General features: G+C 44.8%; 1 protein-coding gene across 2 annotated transcripts in view; it reads right to left on the reverse strand.

The window, feature by feature from the left end:
• Nucleotides 1-2,287: 2,287 nt before the first annotated feature.
• Nucleotides 2,288-24,685, reverse strand: part of LOC311146212 (disks large-associated protein 1-like) — a gene marked incomplete at both ends in the record, with an annotated part of 47,771 nt that continues 25,373 nt past the window's right edge. For both annotated transcript variants that reach the window (XM_084182719.1, XM_084182718.1), the window contains 8 exons: nt 2,288-2,503; nt 4,607-4,759; nt 4,870-4,961; nt 5,139-5,578; nt 6,577-6,662; nt 6,952-7,352; nt 15,355-15,598; nt 17,102-17,297. In XM_084182719.1, the coding sequence (XP_084038845.1) occupies nt 2,288-2,503; nt 4,607-4,759; nt 4,870-4,961; nt 5,139-5,578; nt 6,577-6,662; nt 6,952-7,352; nt 15,355-15,598; nt 17,102-17,297 (1,828 nt within the window). The remainder of the gene's footprint in view (nt 2,504-4,606; nt 4,760-4,869; nt 4,962-5,138; nt 5,579-6,576; nt 6,663-6,951; nt 7,353-15,354; nt 15,599-17,101; nt 17,298-24,685) is intronic.

Genomic DNA, 24,685 nt, shown 5'->3' on the forward strand with positions numbered 1-24,685 from the left:
TCATATGTATACTGTATTCTATACTATCTATTGCATATTAGCCTATGCCACTCTGATAATGACATTGCTCATCCATATATTTATATATTCTTATTCCATTCCTTTACTTAGCTTTGTGTGTATTAGGTATTTGTTGTGAAACTGTATATTTTACTTGCTAGATATTGCTGCACTGTCTGAACTAGAAGCACAAGCATTTCGCTACACTCGCAATACCATCTGCTAACCATGTGTATGTGACCAATACATTTGATTTGATTTGATCTGATGTGTAACTGATAGATGCACATACACACACTACATGTTCATGTTTTTAAATGTATGTAGATTGTTAAGTCTTTTGTCTGTAATGTCTTTTTCGTTATGTGTCGGACCCCAGTAAGACTAGCTGTTGCCATTGGCGTCGGCTAATGGGGATCCTAATAAATAAAAATTAATAAAAATTCAGCGCCACCAAGTGCTCAAAACAGAAAAAGAACATCAGGCTGACTGAAAAATGGAGTCAGTCAGTGCAAATAAATACATGGTCAAGACCGGAAATAGAGTTCATAGTTATTTTATTCTATGTTCATATGTATGCACATATAATCTCTATACAATACAACATAAGATCAGAGTAGCATGACAGACCACTAAAACAGAATTCAAACAGTAAAAAAACTAAATAATCAATCAATAAATAGTTAAATAAATAAACTAATACAAGTATAAATTAGGAATAGATTTTGTATTTCTAATATTGTCTGCATGCTTACAGGAACATCCTCATGTATCATTTCTGTACAAACACACCTGGCTATTTTGAAGTACAAGTGTTGTTTTGACTATGTACAGAATGTTCATGAGGCTACTTGATCGTATTGAAGAAAGGCCAACATATCAAACGAGGAAATTAGGAAGCACTTTAAGAGACCCACACTCAAACACACACTCACCTCTAAACACTGATGGACACAAACCGACACGCACAAATCGGCACGCATGCACGCGCACATACACATCAAATACACACACACAAACACACACACACACACACCATCAGCACTAGGAGACCCTGATTTGACAGACTGAATTTCCATCTCTTCCTGAGAAATAACACAGAGCTAAGCCTGCTCAACCACTTGACAGAGACAGTCACATGGCCTTCCAGGAGTCCACCTGGGATTGAACTAACATACCGAGAAACAGTTTACTAATAAAATTAAGCCACTGAACTTGCTACTGGAAAGACATTGTTAAGGAAAAAAAAAACTTGCATTCCAGAGTTGTTTTTTAGTGTCCCTCTATGTTTTTAGGGTATGTCATCTATGTCATATTGGGTTGCTCATCACCACAAAGATCCTCAGTTGTCATACAAATCCACTTTAGACACCCATCCGACTATACAGAAGGGAAATCACCAGGATTAGTTAATTTAGAACATGTATCAAAGAATATTGTCTCTAGTTGTCCTTGTACCATGAATTATTAAAATGTTTAAACAGATAATGATTCTCTAGAATAAGCAACTATGTCTTTACAATAGACAGCATCAGCATAATAAACCAACAGAATTGGCTACAGGAAAAAAAAGGCATCCTTTTTATCTAAAATCTCTGATCTTTACAGATGGGATTTCAAAACCAAAGTGTTCAGTTGTTTTACACATTTACTTGATCTGATTTGAAATGAATATTGCTTAAGCATAATATACCCTGTTCATTTGCCAATTATGTTACAATCAAAGAAAAAAGATTGAGAAGGTTGAATGGGACATGAAGCAAGGGATTCTGTTTGGCCCATGCTTAGGTAAAAGTAAAAATAGCTAAAGAAACCAAATACTTAAACATACTTATTTGCTTTCTGTTAGGATATCAATAGGTGTCTACATTGATTAAGAATGCTATACATTTTGCAAGATGATGGCTTATGTTACACAGGTGTGGGTAAAAGTGATACACTTTTTAAAAGAAGGATCACGAAGGAGTCCTCTTCAAGCGAGGATCTATGTTACATAGATAGAAACAAGACCAGGATCAAATTTGTGAGAGAGACAGATAAGAATATGTAACAGAAACAACTATACCGGTGGCATTTCTCTTCCCACTACAGAGAAAAGAGTTAGTGAGATTATATTACAAAATCCTGGCACTTACCTATCAGTGGGAGTAGGTCTGTGTGCCCACAGGAACCATACCGTTAAAAGCTTATGTGTGTGTTTACCTGTGTGTGTGATGTAAGTGAATCTGTGTATGTGAGTGTAAGCCAGGGTGTGTGTGTAGTGGTGAAGGTGTGCCTGCCGCGGGGCTCATAGCCTGGTCTGGGCCTCAGGGATATAGATCTCGATGCTGTCTGCTCTCTCAGTGGCTGAGTTCTGACGCACCGACGCGGCTCGCTTGGCGGCCATCAAGCGCTTGCGCGCATCCAGCCGCTGCTTCTCTGAGCTCTCCAGGGACCTATCACGGGCCAGGGGAGGGTGACCTTTTGGGGGTTTCTTTGGCACAGGAGGGGGGATCCGTCTCTCCTGAACAGGGATGACAAATAGTCAGTTAGCCGCCCCCTGAGGGGGACGGGGGGGGGGGGGGGGGGGGGGACAGGAGCGTAGACAGCATTAGTACACCTATAGCAGCACATGGCTAGCACTACAGATAGACAACCACACACGACGCAGCGGCGGGGGGGGGGGAGGGGGGCGACTGACTGCATGAGGTACGGTGGCCCAGCAAGGTCAGGCCCCGTGGTGCGTGCCAGATGGAATGACTTCTCAAAACCAGCTCACTGTCGACAAGAACAACAGAACAAAAACATGGAGAAGCGGTCAGAAAATCAATAGTATAAAATGCAACAGCCATGATACTGTACAGTAACAACAACTCTACTGTCGCTAAAACAACAAATGACAGGAAAAATTGGCAACATTCAACTTTTGGGTGTGAGGTATTTCACTGTGTTAAACGATTGTGTATAAAACTGAATAAATATGATAGTGTATAAAACTATTGATGGCGTATATGTTATAATGTGTGGTTCATGCCATGTGAAGCACTTAGTAAAGGTATGCGGTACATCTCATAAACCCTCACCATCTAGACCAGTGGTCACCAACCGGTCGATCTCCAAGGCATTCCTAGTCGATCACCAAACATTTCCATAAAAAACCCAACGATAAAGCCTTGCGTTCCTATTTGTATAAATTTTTCTGCACTGTTGGCGGTAGGTGCCCATGATTCAGCAGCCCTAGCACCGGGAAGGCAAAGTGTTCCCATTTTTTAACTATTTCATGTACCCCCCTGTATATATAGCCTCCCTACTGTTATTTTATTTTACTTCTGCTCTTTTTTCTCAACACTTTTTTTGTTGTTGTTTTATTTTTGGTTAAGGGCTGTAAGTAAGCATTTCACTGTAATGTCTGCACCTATTGTATTCGGCGCATGTGGCCAATAAAATTTGATTTGATTTCATTTGAAGGTAGAACTCCAACTACCCAGCAGGCCCAGAGAGCAAATCAAGTGCATCTATAGGCCTACCACTGGCCAATCAGATAGCTCAGATCACTGTGTCTGCACAGTTTCATCGAGCCATAGACTGTAAAAAGAAGACTAACGCACAGCAAAGTTAATACTGTGAGATTTCAAATGGTTTAAAAACCATGACTAGAGAGAGACTCAATGAATACAGCAAAGAGCTGTTGTTTTTATGAGTAAGTTCATGTTTAAGTTGTTATTCACCACTGTCAACACTTTAAGAAATAAAATGTGCGTTCTCCCTACTTTCACTTACGCTACAAACAGCACTGCAGCTGCATTAAAAGGAGTTGCCTCTAGGAAAGTGTTCCGATAAGCTTGCATTGTTATTATTAGCGGCTTGTGTCTTTTTTAATATCGAGGAATATGTCACTTTCTCTGGTCATAGGAGTAACAACATGAATTGGTGCATGATACAGAAATAATGCAGTGCGACTTGAGTTTCAACATCAGCTGAAAGACTGAGTCCCCTTTTCTCAGTGGAGGGAGGGAGAGCGGAGGTATGGTGAGTCGGGTGAGAGGCAGCCTCACTGCTGCTCTCTCTCTCCCCTCAGACTGACCATCAGATGCAGGCCATCAGTCCAGTAAAACAAAACAAAAATACCAGTGTGATCATATACCCACATTTTCAAAATGGTCTGAGAAGAACAACATTGGCAGGGCAATTCAAACATGCAATGATAATGTATTGGGCCTATAGCCTATTGCACAAACCTCATTGCTACAGAACTGTTTTTAATTGGTTAATGTTGCATAGGCTTATGTTTAAGTCATGTTTTTTAAAAGTCTGAGCGGTAGATCTCGGCTTGCATTTTGACTCAGAAAGTGATCTTGACTCAGAAAAGGTTGGTGACCACTGATCTAGAGAAAAGTCAGTTGTTTCCAAACCAAAGAAAAACATTGATGCAGTATGTTAATAAATAATAATCGTGAAGTTACAACAGCGATACTAGATCATGCAATGAGTTGAAAAGCTACTGATTTGTTTCTGCATGATCAGTATGTCTTGGCCAGTCGGAATTATATCCTGTGGCACCTCTGTTCTGCAGATGAGACTCCATTAACATAGACAGATACTAGCTGGTCCTGGGCTCCTGTTTTACCTTTCTCTCCGGGGGGTCCAGGGGCTTCCAGTTGTTGGCCCTCAGCTGGTGCAGCACATCAAACTTCAGGCTGATGTTCTCGATGGACAGCTGAAGCATGTCCCAGAAACCAGCCAGGTCCTGAGAGATGGGCCGCTGGCGGGCGTTGGGGTTCTGATCCCAGATCAGTAAAAAAGGGAAGAACGAAACAGAGTTTTATCTCAGATTTTATGTGAAGAACAGGGGGAGTAAAAGGAAACTGAAGAACTAGAAGAGTCGCACACCAGGTTCTCCTCACAAAGTTCCCGGAACTGCTGGAACCTCTGTGACATCAGGAGCTGAGCACTTCCCACGGCAAGCCTCATTTTCCCCAAGACTGTGGAGAGGAAGATCATGTAAACACAGATCAGATCACACAGGGAGAAATCTGAGGACTGTCTAATTGTACCTATCACGAGTACAATTACGCACAACTACTTAGCACCAGCCTCCTCCGCACTCACACAATTGTGATAGGTAGTGGTGTAAGTGCCTTTGAATAGGCCAGACTCACTGTCATCCGGCAGGTCGTTCTCCTGTTCGTCCTGCTCCATCTGTCTGCACCAGCCCTTCATGCGGTCCGTCTCGGCCTGCAGCAGCTTGAGGAACCAGCGTCCGTCCCTCTGGCACACGGACCTCTGGACCACCTCCAGGGGATCTTCGGTCACGCTGTCGATCCAGGGGTCGGGCGGGGGCAGGATGGACGGGTCGAAGCCCACGTCATCGTAGTCGTCTGAGGTACAGGCATGGTAGTGGTTGCCCGAGCCCTGGATGCTGACGGTGGAGGCGGAGGCTGGCGAGGTGGCAGCTTCGCGGGAGTACTTGCGGGACACAGAGCCTGAGAAGGGCATGTCTGTTTCTGGGGAGTCCAGGGGGCTGTCTAACATGTCAGGCATGTCCAGGTCTGCCTGTACTGCTGCTGTTACACTGTTGGAGCGGGTGAACTGCCGGTATCTGCCAACAGGGGGAGACATACATCAGTGCTCAGTCTGAGGTGACCTGGCCAGGAGAACCTAATTTAAGGCTATACAAAAGGTACAGAGTTTTTGCTGGTCAGGTCACAATGTGGGAGGTGTACAGAGACACAGAGTGAGGTAAGCGAAGGGGCCCTAGGCTGCAGTCATCACAGAGCATTCCTACTACTCTGAAACACCCACCAGCCATGACTATACCTTTAGAGGGATAACCCTTCACTACAGACACACAGCAGAGCTGTACAAGAACTGTCTCACGATGCTGATGACTATTGATGCTATATTTGTCCTATACAACACATAGGGTGGAGCAGAACACACGTAGGACCAGGAAGAAATATACAATAAGGTTTATAACGTGAATAATTTCACTCTGATTCATATTCAAACTCTCACAGTCTTTAGTGTGACTAAGCTGCAGTAGTGGGCAGTCAGTGCTCCTCATTAACAGACAGAAGTTGCGAAACCAGCTGCAGTAAGCTACTTTAAAGTCTATCCAGATTATTTCTCCAACTTCTATCACCGGTTTCAAAAATGAGAGAATAATCTTGTGAGTGAGTGAAGGCGTTTGGTTTGCCTCGTCAGACTGCAGTCGCAGGTGAGCTGGAGATGACTCAGCTGAAGTCACTGAAGAGGTGTCACTTGCAAGGCCAACAGACAAACACAACTCACTCACCATTTCCCTTTCAGAGGAACGGGGCAGGAAAGGCCATAGTTCCAAATGTCTGTTTTGCTAGCACAGCTGTTCCATCGCATTAACAACCCTAGGCTCAGGCTGCTTCTCCCAGCAACCCCTGACTCACTTAGTAACGGCCTTCATTTGTAAACGGATGCCTTTCTCTGGACATTCACACAAAAGGTCATGAAGGCAAGAAACAGTGAGCGACTGACATTCTGAACTGACTGAAAGAGAGAAAGAGAGAGAGAGAGAGAGAGAGAGAGAGAGAGAGAGAGAGAGAGAGAGAGAGAGAGACTCACCCCCTCTCATCCTCCGCCTGGACCCCAATTGATTGGAACTTGGACTGGTCCTCCATCTCCAGAGCTTCCTCTTCTGGCCCGTCCACCTGGACATAAAATTATCCCAAAAACGAATTCAACGATAAACTAAACATTTATTTCTCAGAGTCACTACAATATACAGAACACCAGGGTGAAGTAGATGTAAACATCTGCCACTAGAGGACAGTATAGAGCAAAAGTAGATCCTGTCAACTCAGAAATGGGATGGGGATCCAGCCTCTCAAAACCTGTCTCGTGTGTCAACTAATCAATTTCTTATTATTCCCATATCAGATCAAACAAAATATCAAATGACACCTGAAAAGTGGATGTGAGGTAGTGTCTAACACAGACCTGGATGCCGATGGACAGCTGGCACTTGGCCCGCCTGACCTGCTCCTTCCTGCTGTCCTCAGTGATCTGGGCCAGGGCCGAGGTGGTGGTGGTGATGGTGATGCTGCTGTTTGCAACATGCTGGCTGGCAGGGCCGTGGACCTGGGCGTTGGCCGCATCAATGGCTGCCGTCAGGGCCTTCATGCTGTCGATGCTCTCCGTGGAGTTAGACAGGCCTGACTGGATGGTCATGTCTCCCTGCGGGTGGCTATCCCTGCTCCCCTGGCCATGGCCATCCATGTAGGCGTCCTGGGCCGACTCGGTGCTGCTCTGGGCTGTGATGGAGATGAAGGGTTTGGAGGTGGTGGTGCGGGGCGGCACCGGGGGAGGGGTCTTCTTATAGGTGGTGATGCATGATGACACTGTGGGGAACCATGGGAGAGATAAAGTACCTGTGAGGGGGATATTTAACACACGCAGTATGTCATAGAGTTACAACATATCAAAGTAGGAATGTATATTCTACTCTCCCGCTGTGGACAGGTTTTGATGTTCTCATACATACAGTCAAATCTATAGGTGATCAGGGGAGGGCCACTATTCTCATTGTACATGTTAAAATCTAAAGAGGTAGTGGTGATAGTAGTGGTAGAGGTATGTGAGCCAATTAATACAAAGATGTAAATAAAACACAAGTTTTTTTTATTCCTACTCTTTCCACCTCTCTTTTTTTCTACCACATTCACCCTCCTTTTTAAAGTTTATGATGTCTTGTTTTTGTGATGGCTTACATAATCTACCCAAGAGCTAACTGCTCATTACAAAATGTGCAATTACAGCAAAATAATGAGTGTTAGTCATTCATGCAAAGGTAGAGGGGAAAGCACAGCAAAGGAACAGCCATGGAGTCCCACTGTCCTGTTTTAAGAAGTAGGTCAGAGTATTTTCTCATAGGGTGCGGAACTGTGGGATGGTAAATCATGCAACACAAATTAGCAGACAAACACCGCATCTGTTTTGACTATACATCACAGAGACAAACTCCATAATTCTATCCACAGTAACTACATCAATACAGGTCCAACTGTACAAGAACAATGATTTTCAAATGAGTTCTTAAATGAATGTTTCACTTGTGAGAAATATTGGGAGTGTCTCCAATACATACAATATTTTATTCCATGGCAAGCTAACAAAGTGAGGTGTCTGGAGGAATGATCCATGCAGGGCGGCAGGAGAGAGACTTTGCTCTGTCTAGGTCCAGCCCCACGTTCTGTCTGCTCTGACAGGACTGAATAAATAGCACCATGCCCTCAGACCACACGGTAGCAAAGCTCTCTCTCTCTCTCTCTCACACACACACACACAATCTCTTTTGACATCGCCACATCTAAAACTTTGACGATAGAAATGAACTGTCTGGCTTTGCTTTTGATGAGTGATGGCTGGCAGGGAGAGGGAGAAGGAGCACACAGACACACCACCAGCTGTGACTGAGACTGTGGAGCTTCTTATCGTGTAGCAGTGACCACGCTGCACTCCGCCCCTGGAACCCTCCTGGCCCTGCTGCCTGTATCTATGCCTGGGATGGTAACTAATGCTGTTTCAGAGTCCTGGGTGAGGCCCTGGCTGTTCTCTGAAAAGGAAAAGCATGATTGGCGGTCTACAGTCAGTTTATGGGACTTTGATTTGAAGGGCAGACAAGCACAGAGGCATTTTCTCCACTTGGCCGGGGGGAGACTCACAAGCTTGTTGTAGTCATTGCATGCTAGGAATATGAGACCAAATAAAACACTTTTGACTACTTTAATACACTTGAAGTGAATTTGTCCAAATACTTATGACTTCCTCAAATGGGGACTAGATACAGTACATAAAGTGCTTTCATTTCTAAAAGCTAAAACAGATATGTATGAACAAAAATATCCTCAAATAAAAGGTGACATTCTGTACTGTCGCCTCATATAAAACATTTGATCTCAAATCCAAAATGCTGGAGTATAGAGCCACATTTAAAATGTTAGCTTCACTGTCCAAATACATATGGAGGGGAGTGTATGACAGTGGAGGGGATAGTGGCACGTATGGAGCCAGGGTCGTTGATGCCTGATTCACATTAAAAGGCCGACCTGAACCGTACCTGAACTGGCTTGGATATTTTCTTTTCACATTGTTCTTTCCAGTACGGTTCCAGCATCTATGGTGGATGCGTAAGCAGACCAGCCCAGTACTGCCCAGCTTGGCTCAGCTCAGCTTAGTAGTGTGAAAGGGTATTAGTATGATTAGATGAGTAGCCTTGTGTTGTTGTCGCCAGGAGAGGGAGAGCAGCCTCCCCAGGAGAGCCAACTAAACCCTGGTCTGTCTTAGAGGACAGGGTGAATGACACAGACACTACCAAGAAGACTAATCAATCCCGGCCAGATAATTAGTCTCCATTTCACGGACAGGCAGCACAGATCTGTGTGTTCCCTCCCTAAAGGCTCACACATCGCACCGAATGTGGATCTAGCGTTCGTCTGTCGATTAGCTCAGCGCACCGTGTGATAGGGACCACCAGCTGTAGACGTCTGACTGCCAACATTTTCCACACGATTCTACATGTAAAATCGGTGCGCACTCGGTTCACAAATTACGTTCAGCGGTTCTAATTACTTTTAGCCAGCAAAAACTATTGGTGTCTCTGAGACCTAAGTGTGTGTGTGTTCTCTCCCTCCCTTATACACAAGAACAGACCGAAATACAGAGATGGACGTGTGATATAGCACTTGAGAGCTATGTTCAATTCTTATTTCTTTGTATTCAGCCATGCAGGTAGTGTAGGTGGGAGTATGTAAATACTTGTGAGTCATACCGTCTGTCTATGTTTATGCATTCCACATCTGGCTTCAGGGAAGAGAACATTCATTAGCTAAGTACCGTGTTATGCGCCATGATCTAATCAGGATCTTCCTACAGGGAAAACAAAAACAACCACACCAACAACAAACATGGCGACCTCTATGTATTGTATATTTTTAAAGATCTCCATGGTACATGTTCTGGTTCATGATGTGAAGCAGAAAAACGTTAGAAGACTTCAAAACTGCTAAAAGACCACTGCACAAATCTATAAAAGGATCCTCTTTCGCTCAATAAAGCCACTGTGCTAACTGCTAAACATGTACTGCAGTGCATAGTAGAGATTATCCGATGTTATCCCATGTTACATGCTTACAAACCCTCTAATTCAGGAATCTAATGCCATTCGATAACAATTTTCAAATAATCATGTAAAAAAAATACTAATAATAAACTCTGCGTGTATATCAAGTTTTCCCATATACATCTCCTCTCCTCTGTTCCAGTCCGCAGTAGAAAGTAGCTGTCAACTGATTCACAGTTTCAGCAGAATATTCAAGTATTCCTCGACAGGGTCAGAGTGGAAGCAGAACCCCTCTTGTGTGTTTTGGCACATGCAGCGTCAGCGGAAGGAAAGACAGGCTCATTCAGGCCCTACTAGGCTGGAGGTTAACAGTGTTTGACATACAGGCAGGAGCCAGGGCAGGGCCGGAGGGTGAGTGAATGAGGCCTTCTAGACGTAGAACACAGATGGGTCATCCACCAGCGGTGTTACTCAGACTGCCTTGGGAATGACCTCAGTCCATGGTGATCTTCTTTCTGGGAATGAGGCACGGAGACAGGCCCCGCATGACTCAGATCTCCGGCTATAGCTAGTGTTATTTACACAGTACAACAGCGTCTGAGGAAATAATAGTCTAAGGTAAGATGACAGCTATTTGTATTCTAGTGCCTTGCTTGGCTTGTTGGAGATGAAGGTCACTATTTTAAAGATAGTTTGTAAGTGTAAATGCATTGCCTCTTGTATTAGATGGCAGTGTAGAAACACTGTAAATGTCACTGAAACACCAGACTACACTAGAACAGCTACTGTTTTGAGTGCTCTCTTTCCCAAAACACCGATCCCTACACTGAGTACTATTAGTACCTACACTCTATTCTCCTAGTCCAGGAGACATCCTCTCGTAACAGCTCTGACTGCACACCTCCTGAGCTGTAATATTATCCCCTCCTCTCTTCTTCTCATCTCTCTCTTTCTCTCCTTATCTCTCTCTCTCCTCTGCTGTATGTATGAGCCAGCAGGAGTCCTAGGGCTTAGCTTGCACCAGTATTACACAGATGTCATGTACAATCACCCATATCTACTCTCAGTAGCAGCATCCACACCCACTCACTGCTACACACCAAGGGCCTCTTGGGATCCCATCATCTTCGCTGTTTAGGGAAACACGTCAATCACACACATCAGTCTCACAGATTACTAAGGATGGAAGGACGGATGAAAAACACTTTCACAAGTATCATGGGATTATGAAGCTTTATATCTGATCTGCCGTGTACCGTATGTAAAAATATGGCCTCGCTTTCCAGGCTTCCTCATGTGATTAACGAGACTTGGAAAGATGGCATCACGAGTCTAGTAAGATATGACATTAAAAATAATCAAGAATCACATGGAAATGGGTATGCTTATTTCTTTTACTTCATCAGATAAACAGAATCAATTTTATCTGACTTATACAAGGCTTCCTTGTAAATTACATTCACCTAAAATAACCTAGACACCTGAGTTACAACTTTGAACTATGCCCATCTCCTGCTTTCCATTCCATTCCCTGAGGCAGATGGCATGTCTCAGGGAGCCAGACTCAAAGCCATGTACGAGGGGTAGAGGTGCCCTCTAAATGTCAGCACCAACACTCCTCCCCATTAACTCTCCCATAAGTCATCAGTCCTACTCTCCCTTTCTCTCTCCTCCTCTCCATGGAGCGGACATCTGGATTAGCTAGCCAGACTCTCTCTCTCGCGCTCTCGCTCTCTCGTACAGCAGTGCATAAATCTCTCTCACAGCACCATGGTGATGAGCCATCACTAGGATCGCCCTCTCCCTCCACTGCACACCAAGCGCCAATGTCAGGGCCTCACTCTGATGAGCTTGGCTCTCTTATTTCTGCCTCAAAACCTTGTGGACCTTCTTCTTCACAAAACCTTGTGCACCAAAAACCTTTTCCTCATAAAACCTTCTGGACCAAAACCCTTTTACTCACAAAACCTTGTGGACCAAAACCCTTTTACTCACAAAACCTTGTGGACCAAAACCTTGTGGACCAAAACCATTTTCCTCTCAAAACCTTGTGGACCAAAGCCCTTTTCCTCACAAAACCTTGTGGACCAAAACCCTTTTCCTCACAAAATCTTGTGGACCAAAACCCCTTTCCTCACAAAATCTTGTGGACCATTTCTGTTGAACTGTGTTATTAGGAGAAGAGTCCACAAGGTTTTGTGAAGAAAAGGTTTTGGTCCACACAGTTTTGTCAGGGCTGTACGTTCAGATTTGATTCCCTATTCTGTCTCTACTCCTCACAAAACAGCTAATGATGTTGTTGCTGCTGTTTTCAAGTCACACACAAGCTTATCAAAGGATGTCGCCCTGTGTTCATATTAATAGAATTATCTTTTTTTAGGCAGAATTATCAAAAAAAATATATAAAGGCTTGTCTGCCTTTTGAAATGTGTGGGGAAATTATAAATGGTGGGAAAGTAGGATATCAGAGATGCAGATAAGTCAAAGCACAGAAAGGGGAAGTGATTTGCATGGGCTTTAGATGTCTTAGCCTGGATCTTAACTGAGGGTGACCTCTTTCTTTTATTTGATGTGGTCAAGGACGTCATAGGTCAGATTATAGAGAAATAATGATGAAAATGTATGATGCATTGGCATTGACAATAACATACCTGTACAGTACAGAGTACAACAAAAACATATACTGCTTCTGTGCCCACATACAATGAAAAATAATACCACTCTCAGGCCCATTCTCTTCCATTTTAACTAGATTTTGGCATTATGTTCAAACTGATGTGAGCGGCCTCTGATCCCCCCCACAGCTCAAATATCTAGAGATGTTGTGGAGTGCTGACGGCAGAGTCGGGACGGGACGCAAATGCCAGCTTGATGTTTTCACTCAGACCCAACGGCCATCGTGAAAAATGAACTAGTCCAGAAACTTCCCTCCACACGTTCTCTCGTCTAGGGTTGCAAAGCTACCTTTAATTTACCAATGTTAGCGGAGTCTTCAGTCATTTTGGTAATTAACAGGTAATCTATGGTAACTTTGGTCATTTATACTTGAATAACTTAAAATAAATGTATTCATATATAGTATTCATTTTTTACATCTGTGTCCATATTGTCCATGAGTTTCTAGTGGATAGACCATATGGTCCAAGAGAAAATAGCCTAATTAATGAAAAATGTATCCAATCAACAACGGCATAATATTTTATTAACTCTGCAACTCTTCCAACTATTGACTTTTTTTCCCAACTGCCACCAGTTTGGCACCAAAACATTTACAACAAAGACATATTGACATAGTCAAATAAGTAAAAGTGTGTATAAAAGAAATAAAGGATTTTTCATACTGAAAACCTGTTTTTTTTCTCTCTTTTCTCCACTTGCCCAAGCCGCTCTCCTACGGGTCCAGCCCATATGTCTGCCTTGACTAGCCCCGGGCGCAGATCAGCAGGATGGAAAGCAGGGAGTGCACATCTTAATTCAGACATGCAGCACCAGCAAAGAGTTGGAGGTAGAGTCAAATAAAGCCCTTATTATTTAACTGTTTCAGAAGATTGTGCCTAGCTTCTTTTTAATCAACTATGCATTTCTGAAGTCTTTGTTGTTGCAGTACTGAAGCTTTCTAAGTTTTAAGAGCTAAATGTGAAGATAAGCAAATGGTTCCTTCCTTTATTTCCACAAGACAACTCAACATCAGTCAGATAGATCTGTCCTTAGCAGTTCATTCATCTCTACATGGTAACTGTCCTTTTATGATTATCTATAAATACAACAATTATTGCCAAACTACATTTGTTGTTTTAATTTAGAATATGGCAAAATGGTCCTGTTGATCATTTCCTAGGACTACAGAAATGTCTCTTAACATTTAATCCTGGGATGTCAAACTGAGCCTTGCTGTCAGTGGATTGCCACTAGGATAACAATGTAAGAATTCCCAGAGGAACACTCAAACTAGGTCGCAGGAAGTTCAACTCAAATCAGCACTGACATCTGGGACTCATCTGACGGGGCAGTCTCTACGTTTGATAAAGACCTTTGAAGCATTTCAGTGAAATTCTAAAAATATTTTTGATAAATAACTTGATAACAGTGGATTTTAGAGGCCCTTATCATATACACACACTAACTCAGATAATATTGTATTAATTACAGAAAATGAGTTTTTTGCTTGTAAGCATCTACACAATGCCTGGAAGCAAACCAATCATAAAAATAGGATTTTCTTCCGATCCCTTAACTACATTTTAGAAATTAGTGCCATTTCCAAGCCTATTCCACATACCAGCTCTGATTGAAAATGTTCTGTATACAATAATAATGATTTAATATACCAGGGAGAGATGCTTATGTTCCTCATGCTGGACTGGACCAGGCAAGCAGCCATGTTTTGACCATAGCACCAATAAAAGTCCCATCTCCTCTCAAAGAGATACAGTGATGATAAGCCTCAGGCTCAGCTCTACTTCTCCTGCTTACAAATACAGCAAGCATCCTCAGGCTTAGTGCTGCTATGATAGTGTGCTGTGTGGGGGTGGTGTATGTTTGAGGAGTCAGGTGAACATACTGTATTGCTGTGGAGAGAGTCTTTCTTGACATTGACCTTTGCTGGTATGTGCTGCCCTGATAGGACTCCCGAGTGGCGCAGTGGTCTAAGGCACTGCATCGCAGTGCTAGCTGTGCCACTAGAGATCCTGGTTTGAATCCAGGCTCTGTCGTAGCCGGCCACGACCGGGAGATCCATGGGGCGGCGCACAATTGGCCCAGTGTTGTCCAGGGTAGGGAGGGAATGGCCGGCAGGGATGTAGCTCAGTTGGTAGAGCATGGTGTTTGCAACGCCAGGGTTGTGGGTTCGATTCCCACGGGGGGGCAGTATGAAAAAAATATAAAATAATGTATGCACTAACTGTAAGTCGCTCTGGATAAGAGTGTCTGCTAAATGACTAAAATGTAATAGTGTTGGTACAGTAGATCAATGTATGTTGTGAAAGTGATAAACACTGACCTGTGGTGCTCTTGAGGGTCTCCATAGTGGTGGTGGTGTGAATTAAAGGCGATCCAGGGGAGACATTGGCCTTTATTGGTCTGTGCAACGCTGACAGCAGTGTTTGTTTTTACTCTTGAGGGTCTCATAGTGGTGGTAGTTAGAGAATACACTTCCATTTGCTACAGTGGACAGTGATATGGTAGAGCAGTGCATGTTTTGACTCACCAGATAAACAGAGCAACAGATTTAGACTGATCTGTGACTACTCAGTGTGTATTATAAGAGTGATAAACCGACTGACCTGTGCTGCTCTGGATGGTCCTGACGGTGGTGGTGGTGGTGGTCATGGGGGGTGAGGCGGGCAGCAGGGATGTCCCCTCATCCTCTGAGCAGCCCTGGTCCATGGCCCTCACGTAGCTGTGGCTACGCATGCGGAAGCAGCTCGGCATGGGAAGGTCCAACGCATCTATGGCCTGCGACTCCATCTCGCTGAACATCTGCTCACACACCTGCTCTATCTGCCCATTCACCTCCACCTCACTCACCTGCAAGGGGACGGGGAAAGGGGGACGATGGGGGAGAGAGGGGGTGCAGCACAACCGGACATCCAAATATCAGTATCATAATCCTAACCTGGGGAACGAGCCATAGAAGAGCCACTTACCTAAAGTTTAATAGCCGTTAACATTCAATGCTGAGGGGCAGAGTAAACATATCTGGAATCATTAGGAGAAGTAAAGGAAGAAAACTACAACAGAAGAAGAAGAGTAACCACAAAACAGCAGTAACAAGAGGAGGAAGAGTCGGAGGGAATGGGAGAGTGAGGGTCAATGTTAATTGGAGAACAAGCAAGTGCAGTGCAGAGAGACTGTTTGGGATGAGGAGGAGGTTTCATTCAGGGTCTAAAACAGAGTTGGGCATTCCCTTCTCAATGTCTTTCCTCAATTCCTGGCATCCTCTCTCCTCAACTGCTTTTCAAAACACATTGGAGGAAAAGGTCAGAGGGGAGTAACCTTGGATCTTTAAGAAAAGACAAATTGAGAAAAAGCCCTAGTCTATGAGGGTGAGGGGTCTTGCAGTGGATCAGAGCAGAAACAGAGAGGATCATGGGAGATGCAGGGGATGGGCCTGACGGTAGGTAAGACAAAAACCAGAGCATCTAAGATGGTTCAATAACATACTGTAGGTTTAGGTGGGATAAGGAGGGTTTGTATACGGTTTAAAGCATACCACTCCTACACAAAAAGATAAGAGCTTGAGGCACTTTTGGCAAGACTAATGCTGAGATGTTTTGTAATTCCATCTGATTTTCACTGATAACTGAGGGTGGGTATTAAAGAAGAAACAGTTGGTGAATACTGATCCTTTATCCAAATATTTATTGCATTTTAGTTTGGGAGATGATTGTTCAGTGAGTTATATTTGTAATTCCAGACATGAAAAGCAAAGAGCATAAGGTTACTCATTTTGGGTGACTTGTTTACTCCGAAATGTAAGGAAATATTTGTATCTACAATGTCCTTGGAATAGTTGAACATCAATAAGAATATTGTACAATACTTTGATTATTATCTTTTAATCAATCTTTAAATTATTATTTAGCTGAGAGTTAACATGAAGTAATGTGTATGACATACAGTACATTATGGAAGTCATATGATAATGGTTTATTTTTTATAATAATTTATTCTGTTATGCTATCTTTTTAATACTATAAAACAATTCACAACCGGCTTTAAAGGCAGTGGGCTAGGATTATTATACTGGTTGTAAGGCAGACTGTGAATTTTTCCTGTATCAAACTCTAGAGAGGCGATAAATGATAAATGGAATGGCAGGTTCATTTTGCTTCACCTCTTTAGGTTGACTCTTGATGGTTGAGGGCTGAACATTGACATTGAGATTGGTTTGAAATAAAATTCATCTCATCGCTGGAGAGATGAATTTGTGGCTGATTTCATGGCTGATTGGACTTTGACTGGATGTGACTTTCCTCCCTTGCACAGACGTAGCACCAGAGACGGTGACGTAATGCCGGGAGCACCAACCTGGCTGATGGTGCTCATAGCCCTCATGTAACTCTCATTTCGCGAGCGGTATTGGGGAGAGGAGAGCAGCGCTTTGGGGTCCAGGAGCCCTTTGGGGTCCAGGGTGTCCAGGCTCCTATTGATGGAAACTTCACTCACCGCCCGCAGGTAGCTGTGGCTCCGGATCTGCAACTTCGGAGAGTGTTCGGTGGAGATCCTGCCAATGAAGACAAGTCAACAGAGTTCAAACAGGTGTTAATAACATTGGCCTCCTGTCATTAGCCTGATCCCAGATCTCTTTGTGCCATCTTCCCAACTCATTGTGAGTTTGTGTGACATTGAGTGACAAGGAGATGGCAAGATCGCACAAACAGATCTGGCTTCAGGCTACTGATGTCATGGGCTCTCATAAATGTGGACATCATCATCTATTGATGCATGTCAGTTATAGTCTGATTCACTGTGATCAGCAGTCAAAGGTATGGTGCAGTAGTTAAGTCAGATGGACAGATCAAATAGAGACGTTTCTGGAGCACTGGCAAGTTGTACCGGTGTCACAATTATAGTTTGATGAATCACTGTGACATTGTATGAAACAAATATTTTTTTCAGACAAGGAATGAGAGGTATAGTCTATTTTGTTTCTTTAACACGCTGGGCTCTATTTTAACAAACCTAACACAATGGTACATCTAAGCGCAGGCAGTAGCGCTATAGGTTCAGGGGTGTGTCAGAAATATTTTTGCTATTTTCACTATTACAATTATCGCCACACTTGCTGGCATTGGCGCGAAAGGGCTGGGTTTTGATGAATAAACAAGTTGCCGGTGTGTTGAGGCTTGGCCCCTCACTGGCCAATCACAACATGCTCCATGGCAAAATACTGTATGTGGTAGCTTCAAGTTGTGTATTTACGGTCTTTTATGTATTGCCTTGGAATCAACTCCAATTCCAATGTTAGTCCGTTATAATTTGTTAAATGGATTACATAAATGAAATAACAATATGTAGACCTATCTTTGCTAAATACGTTAACTTGAACTCATTTGCAGTTCACATTGTTCTAAGCAATTTCATGGCTTCAATAGCATTCACACTGATATATGGGCTAGGCATACTGTAAATTGCATTATGTCTGAGCAAGGACATGCCAAACATTGTCAATAAGCAAGATTACATTCATTATTGATAAGGCCTAAAAAGAGAACAAATAATTCTAATAAAATTCTAAACAAAATACCTTGTTTTAAATAGGCTATGTCACACTTACAGGCACCATAGTTTCTCCCCGTTGGCATATAATATTAAAACAACGCAGACTATGGAAGGTTTTACACACATCCAAACTTTTCCCAGTAGCTAAACAAAGATCCAATATAAAGAGAAACGGAGAATGACCACTCACCGTTATACTGCTCCCAAATAGGACTATGTTTTATGAACATAACCGGAACCATCTTACAGATCAGATCGCATTCACACATCTCCAGAAGTTGCATTCCAAGCGCACCACGGACGTTGTCGCCATAAAACCAGGAAGGTTAATCATTCTAATACGTTTGTTTACAATAACAACCAATAAATATAAAATGTAATGATATCATAAAATCGCCAGGATAAAAAAGACAGGCATTGCTGTTGAACCAGCCTTCATTATAGTAGGCCTAAGGGAGGGCTTAGGTTTTGAACAGAAGAAACGGAAAACAAGCAATTTTTATAGGTTACAGATACCGGTATTCACCGAGGTACTCATCTCTCGTTTCATGTTGGGCATGGACACGTAGCCTACATCATGGAGGGATTTTTACGCACGTCCAAAACGGGACCTGCATGGCTAAAATAATGTGGGCCTGCCTACAATGCATAGATAAAAAGGGAATGTCAGCTCACTGTTTTACTCCGATAATTTTTTTATAAAGCTTTGGTGATTAAGATGTATTTCCAAGTGGTCTCAGGAGCCAAACCCTTTATCGACTACTTTGAGATTGCATTTGGCAGACAAAAAAAGCCTACATTGAGAGGAGGGGAGGCTATGCTTGTTTTTTAATCAAATAAAACAAACATTCGTTTTTTATGTTTCTAAATATGAAGTATACAGGCACCAAAAGCACATTAGGCTACTCTTGTTCCGTGCCCATATGGGCAGTGTGCGTCACGGCTGGATAGGCTGGATTCTGCTGTCAAAATTCAGCTTTTGCTGTCAAAATTCAGCTTTAACCAGCTTTTGGTTGGTCTTAAATATCCCTATCAACGCTGCCTGAAATTAGCACTTTGGATCATGTTTTTAAGGACAAGCCTAAAATATTTCCACCCTGCCCATCTGAGCGCACGCGAGCTGATATAAAACAGGTAAATTGCCAAACCTGGCGTTAGGGCTGGAAAATGTCAGTACGCCAGTTTTTACATGACGAAATTGGAAACTAACGTGCGTTTGACACTAGCGCCGCCTTAAAACCAGCCGAAAATAGGGCCCGCTGTGTCTCATTTTCACCATCAAAACAAAATCAAACCAGATGAAATTAGATCGTAACAATGTGTCCGATCCCCTCACATAAAGACAGGCATTCTCAGTGCACGCCACGTTCACATCAGATTTGCTTAATCCTCAGCCTGAGAAGTGAAATACGTCCAACGAATCTCTTGATTGATTGACTCCATGTTTGTCCACTCTGCTCCTTGCATGTATTATAATATGCATGGTTTTAAAATAGACCCTGGTTACAGCTGCAAAGCTCTATCTCCATTATGCACTCTCCCATAAAGCAGGTCGAGCCAGCCAGCAGAGAAACAGCTAAATTCACTTAAAGCTGCCCATGCAACACTCTAAGCAGCAGCAGTGAGGGAAGCCAAGCAGACAAGACAGCTAGGACAGTGCTGGGTTGGGTTGGCACTTGAGAAACTCTGTGTCTAAACTCTGTCTGGTCTGCTGCTGCAGCATGGTTCGTTCAGTTCAGAAGCTCCTACTGAAACTCCACTGTGGTCCAAAAGCCTTCTGGGAGCTGGACTCCGAATCCAGCAGAACAAAATACATTGAAAAAGTTCGGACCTAAAGTGCTTGAAGGGCTGAGCTGTGGCTTCCTCAGTGTTTAGCTCTTAAGGGGTTTGGTTATGAATGATGTCACTGGTGTAAAATAAGCCAATATGTTTCTGCTTCAATCAGAGTTGGGGTTGTGTCATCCTTGGACATATGTGCTGCGTGCTGTCCTACCTTTACATTAGCCTCTTCTATGACATTCACTGTACTGTACAATAAATGGCAAAAAATAGCACTGTGTCATAAATGGTATCTCAATCAATGTTCACAGTAGTACAGTAATTGTACACCATGTAGTAGATCTCAGAAGACACTTGACCTAATATAGCCAATTAAACACATAAACCACCACACTGGTCAATGGCCATAAGTCTCTTGATCATTCCAAAGCAAATGATATGAGACAGCAATGGGATCAGTATACATTCATGACAAACCATATGTGTCTCTGTGGTATTATATCCCTATGACTTCTTGATTACCATTTGGTAACATGAATCATATGACTGCAGTGCATTATCAAACAAGCACTAAAGGAAGACAGGTAAACGTCAAGAATACGCTCGCACAAACAAATAGAAATTTAGGACACGTACAAAACATCGACTGCTATCAAACATTTCCATAACATCATCATTAAATAAATCCAAACCGGCCTATACAATAACTGCATCAAAATAGAAATATCATAAATGAATGACACATACCCTCTGCCTGTAATCCAACTCAGACAAAACAGCAATGAGGTTCCATTCTGTGAGTGCAGCACTTTTAAAGAGAAGTCCCCAGGCTAATGAATGTAATTACTCACCATACCTTCTCTAGCAGTGTAGGTACTTAATTAGAGATAGAGACATGCATGGTGTGTTTCTGAGGATCATCTAATTCATATCCCTGCTGTTAGTGCAAAGTATATGGAGCCTGGTTACTACTGTAGGCCTGTCATAGAGAGACAAAGAAAAAAGTGCCAAACTATTACACTATCTTCTTTTGTGTATTTGTCACGGTTTCGGCCGAGGCGGCTCCTTCTCCTTGTTCGGGCAGGCTTCGGCGGTCGTCGTCTCCGGAGTACTAGCTGCCACCGTTCGATGTTTCATGTTTGATTGGTTTTGTCTGTTTGTTACACCTGTTTATTGTTAAGTGTTCATTAGGCACCCTATTTAGTTCTCTTGTGTTTGGTCAGGTGTTGTGTGTAATTGTTCGATGTCACGTGTTGTTGTTGGTCCTCTGTTTTGTGCTCTCTGTATTCGTTTTGCTTAGAGAGTCCTGCACGTTGTGCGTACTTACTTTGGACAGTCCGGTGTGCGTTTGTTTTCGCCTATGGCCTGTTGCCGTGTTGGCTTGTACTACGGACTTCACTAAAGACATCTGGTTTCGAATCTCTGTGTCCTGCGTGTGATTCCACGTTCCCTCTACACTCAACCCTGACAGAATTACACACCATCTATATGGAATCAGCAGGAGCACCCGCACCCACCGAGATCATGGAGGAGCGCCTTCGTGGTCAAGAGGATAGAATCAACCAAATCGGGCACGCCCTGGACCGAGTGATGAACACCCTCCATCGATGGGAGACCAGCGGGGTACCCACACCCCCACCTACCGCACCATCACCATCGGTCAGCCCGCCCGTCCAACTACCGGAACTCAGTGGGATTCGGCTCTCGCTCCCGAGGACGTACGACGGCACCGCTGCCGGGTGTCAGGGGTTCCTGTTACAAGTGGAACTCTACCTTGCCACCGTACACCCGGCGCCCTCGGGACACGAGAGCGTTTCCGCCCTCATCTCCTGTCTCACTGGCAAGGCGTTGGAGTGGGCCAATGCCGAATGGAGGAGAATAGACGCCGCTACTATCACCTATGCGGAGTTCTCCCGCCGCTTCTGTGCAGTGTTCGACCATCCACCAGAGAGGAAGGCGGCGGGGGAGCATCTATTCTACCTCCGGCAGGGGATGAGGAGCGCTCAGGAGTTTGCACTGGAGTTCCGGACTCTAGCGGAAGATGCAGGGTGGAATGAGCAGGCACTCATAGACCACTTCCGCTGCAGCCTCCGGGAGGACGTCCGCAGAGAGTTGGCGTGCAGGGATACTACACTCTCATTTGACCAGTTGGTTGACATGGCCATTCGGCTGGACACCCTGCTCGCTACCCGCGGACGTCCCAGGTGGGGGTCGCCCATTCCACCCTCCAGCGCCTCCGAGCCGAGCCCGATGGAGCTCGGAGGTGCTGGCGCTAGAGGAGGGAGAAGAAGGAGCCCGAGGGGGGCCGTCCCCTGCACCAACTGTGGCCGTCGAGGGCACACCGCGGCTAGGTGCTGGGGAGGGTCCCCTGGTGGAGGAGACGGCAGACCACACATTGGGGAGTCCTCCCAGGTGAGTAGGCGCCCCACTTACCCAGAGCTTTCTGTCGTACACATAACTATACCTGTTTGTTTTCCACAGGTTGCACCTCGTTCCCAGCATAAGGCGCTAGTAGATTCAGGCGCAGCTGGGAATTTTGTAGATCGCACATTCTGTGTAGAGTTAGGGATTCCCCTCCTTCCGGTTAACAATCCTTTCCCTGTACATGCCCTAGATAGTCGTCCGTTAGGATCCGGGTTGATTAGGGAGGTCACAGCGCCACTTAGGATGGAGACGCAGGGGGGTCATGAGGAGACGATACAGCTTTATCTGATCGACTCTCCTGCGTATCCGGTGGTACTGGGGCTTCCCTGGTTGATTACCCATGATCCTACTATTTCGTGGCGAGAGAAGGCTCTTAAAGGGTGGTCTGCTCAGTGTGAGGGGCTATGTCTGGGTGTTTCCGTAGGGGCGACCTCGGTGGAGAGTCCGAACCAGATGCCCGCACTGCACATTCCACCTGAGTATGAGGATTTGGCACTCGTGTTTAGCAAGACAAGAGCGGCACGGTTGACGCCTCATAGACAGGGGGATTGTGCGATAGACCTCCAGGCAGGAGCTGCGCTCCCGCGGAGCCATGTGTATCCGTTGTCACAGGAGGAGAAGAGGGCAATGGAGACATACATTGCCGAGTCTCTGAGACAGGGATACATACGGCCCTCCACTTCACCCGCGTCCTCGAGCTTCTTTTTTGTGAAGAAAAAGGATGGAGGTTTGCACCCGTGTATTGATTACCGCGGTCTAAATCAGGTGACTGTGAAATATAGTTATCCGCTCCCGCTGATTGCGACTATGACGGAGTCATTACACGGCGCACGGTTCTTCACAAAATTGGACCTCAGGAGCGCATATAACTTGGTGCGCATTAGAGAGGGCGATGAATGGAAGACAGCATTTAGTACTACCTCCGGTCATTACGAGTATCTCGTCATGCCATACGGGTTAATGAATGCTCCATCAGTCTTCCAATCCTTTGTAGATGAGATTTTCAGGGACATGCAGGCGCAGGGAGTAGTGGTGTACATCGACGATATTCTGGTGTACAGTTCTACCCGGGTCGAGCATGTAGCCCTGGTGCGCAGAGTATTGAGGAGATTGTTGGAGCATGACCTGTATGTCAAAGCCGAGAAATGTCTGTTCTTCCAGGAGTCGGTCTCCTTTTTGGGTTATCAGTTGTCTGCGTCAGGGGTGAGGAGGGAGGTTGACCGTGTGTCAGCCATGCGTAATTGGCAAACCCCAACCACGGTTAAAGAGGTGCAGCAGTTCTTGGGTTTTGCGAATTACTACCGGAGGTTTATCCGGGGTTTTGGACAGGTGTCAGCTCCCATAACGTCCCTTCTGAAGGGGGGTCCAGTGCGCTTGTGGTGGTCAGCTGAGGCGGACAGGGCTTTTGGGAAACTGAAGGACCTGTTTACCTCGGCTCCAGTGCTGGCGCACCCGGATCCCACTTTACCATTCCAAGTGGAGGTGGACGCGTCTGAAGCCGGTATCGGGGCTGTTCTTTCACAACGGTCCGGCACACCACCTAAACTCTGCCCCTGTGCCTTTTATTCGAAAAAGCTCAGTCCGGCGGAGCGGAATTATGATGTAGGGGACAGGGAGCTGTTAGCCGTGGTACAGGCCCTAAAGGTGTGGAGGCATTGGCTTGAGGGGGCTCAACACCCTTTTCTCATTCTGACTGACCACCGTAACCTGGAATACATTCGGGCAGCTAGGAGACTAAATCCTCGCCAGGCTCGGTGGACTATGTTTCTAGCCCGGTTCGTGTTTAAGATCACTTACATCCCTGGGTCCCAGAACGGGAAGGCAGATGCCCTGTCTCGGCGGTATGACACAGAGGAGAGGTGCGTGGAGCCCACTCCCATACTACCTAAGTCTTGTCTGGTTGCACCGGTGGTATGGGAGGTCGATGCGGAGATCGAGCGGGCATTACGCACCGACCCTAGCCCTCCACAGTGTCCGGTGGGTCGGACGTACGTCCCGCTCGAGGTCCGGGATCGGCTTATTTATTGGGCTCACACGTCACCCTCCTCTGGACATCCAGGTATTGGCCGGACGGTGCACTGCCTTAGTACTAAGTACTGGTGGCCAACGTTAGCCAGGGATGTGAGGATTTATGTCTCCTCCTGCTCAGTGTGTGCCCAGTGTAAGGCGCCCAGACACTTGCCCAGG

This window comes from Coregonus lavaretus (genome assembly GCF_964263955.1).
Source record: "Coregonus lavaretus genome assembly, chromosome: 19".
NCBI lineage: Eukaryota > Metazoa > Chordata > Actinopteri > Salmoniformes > Salmonidae > Coregonus > Coregonus lavaretus.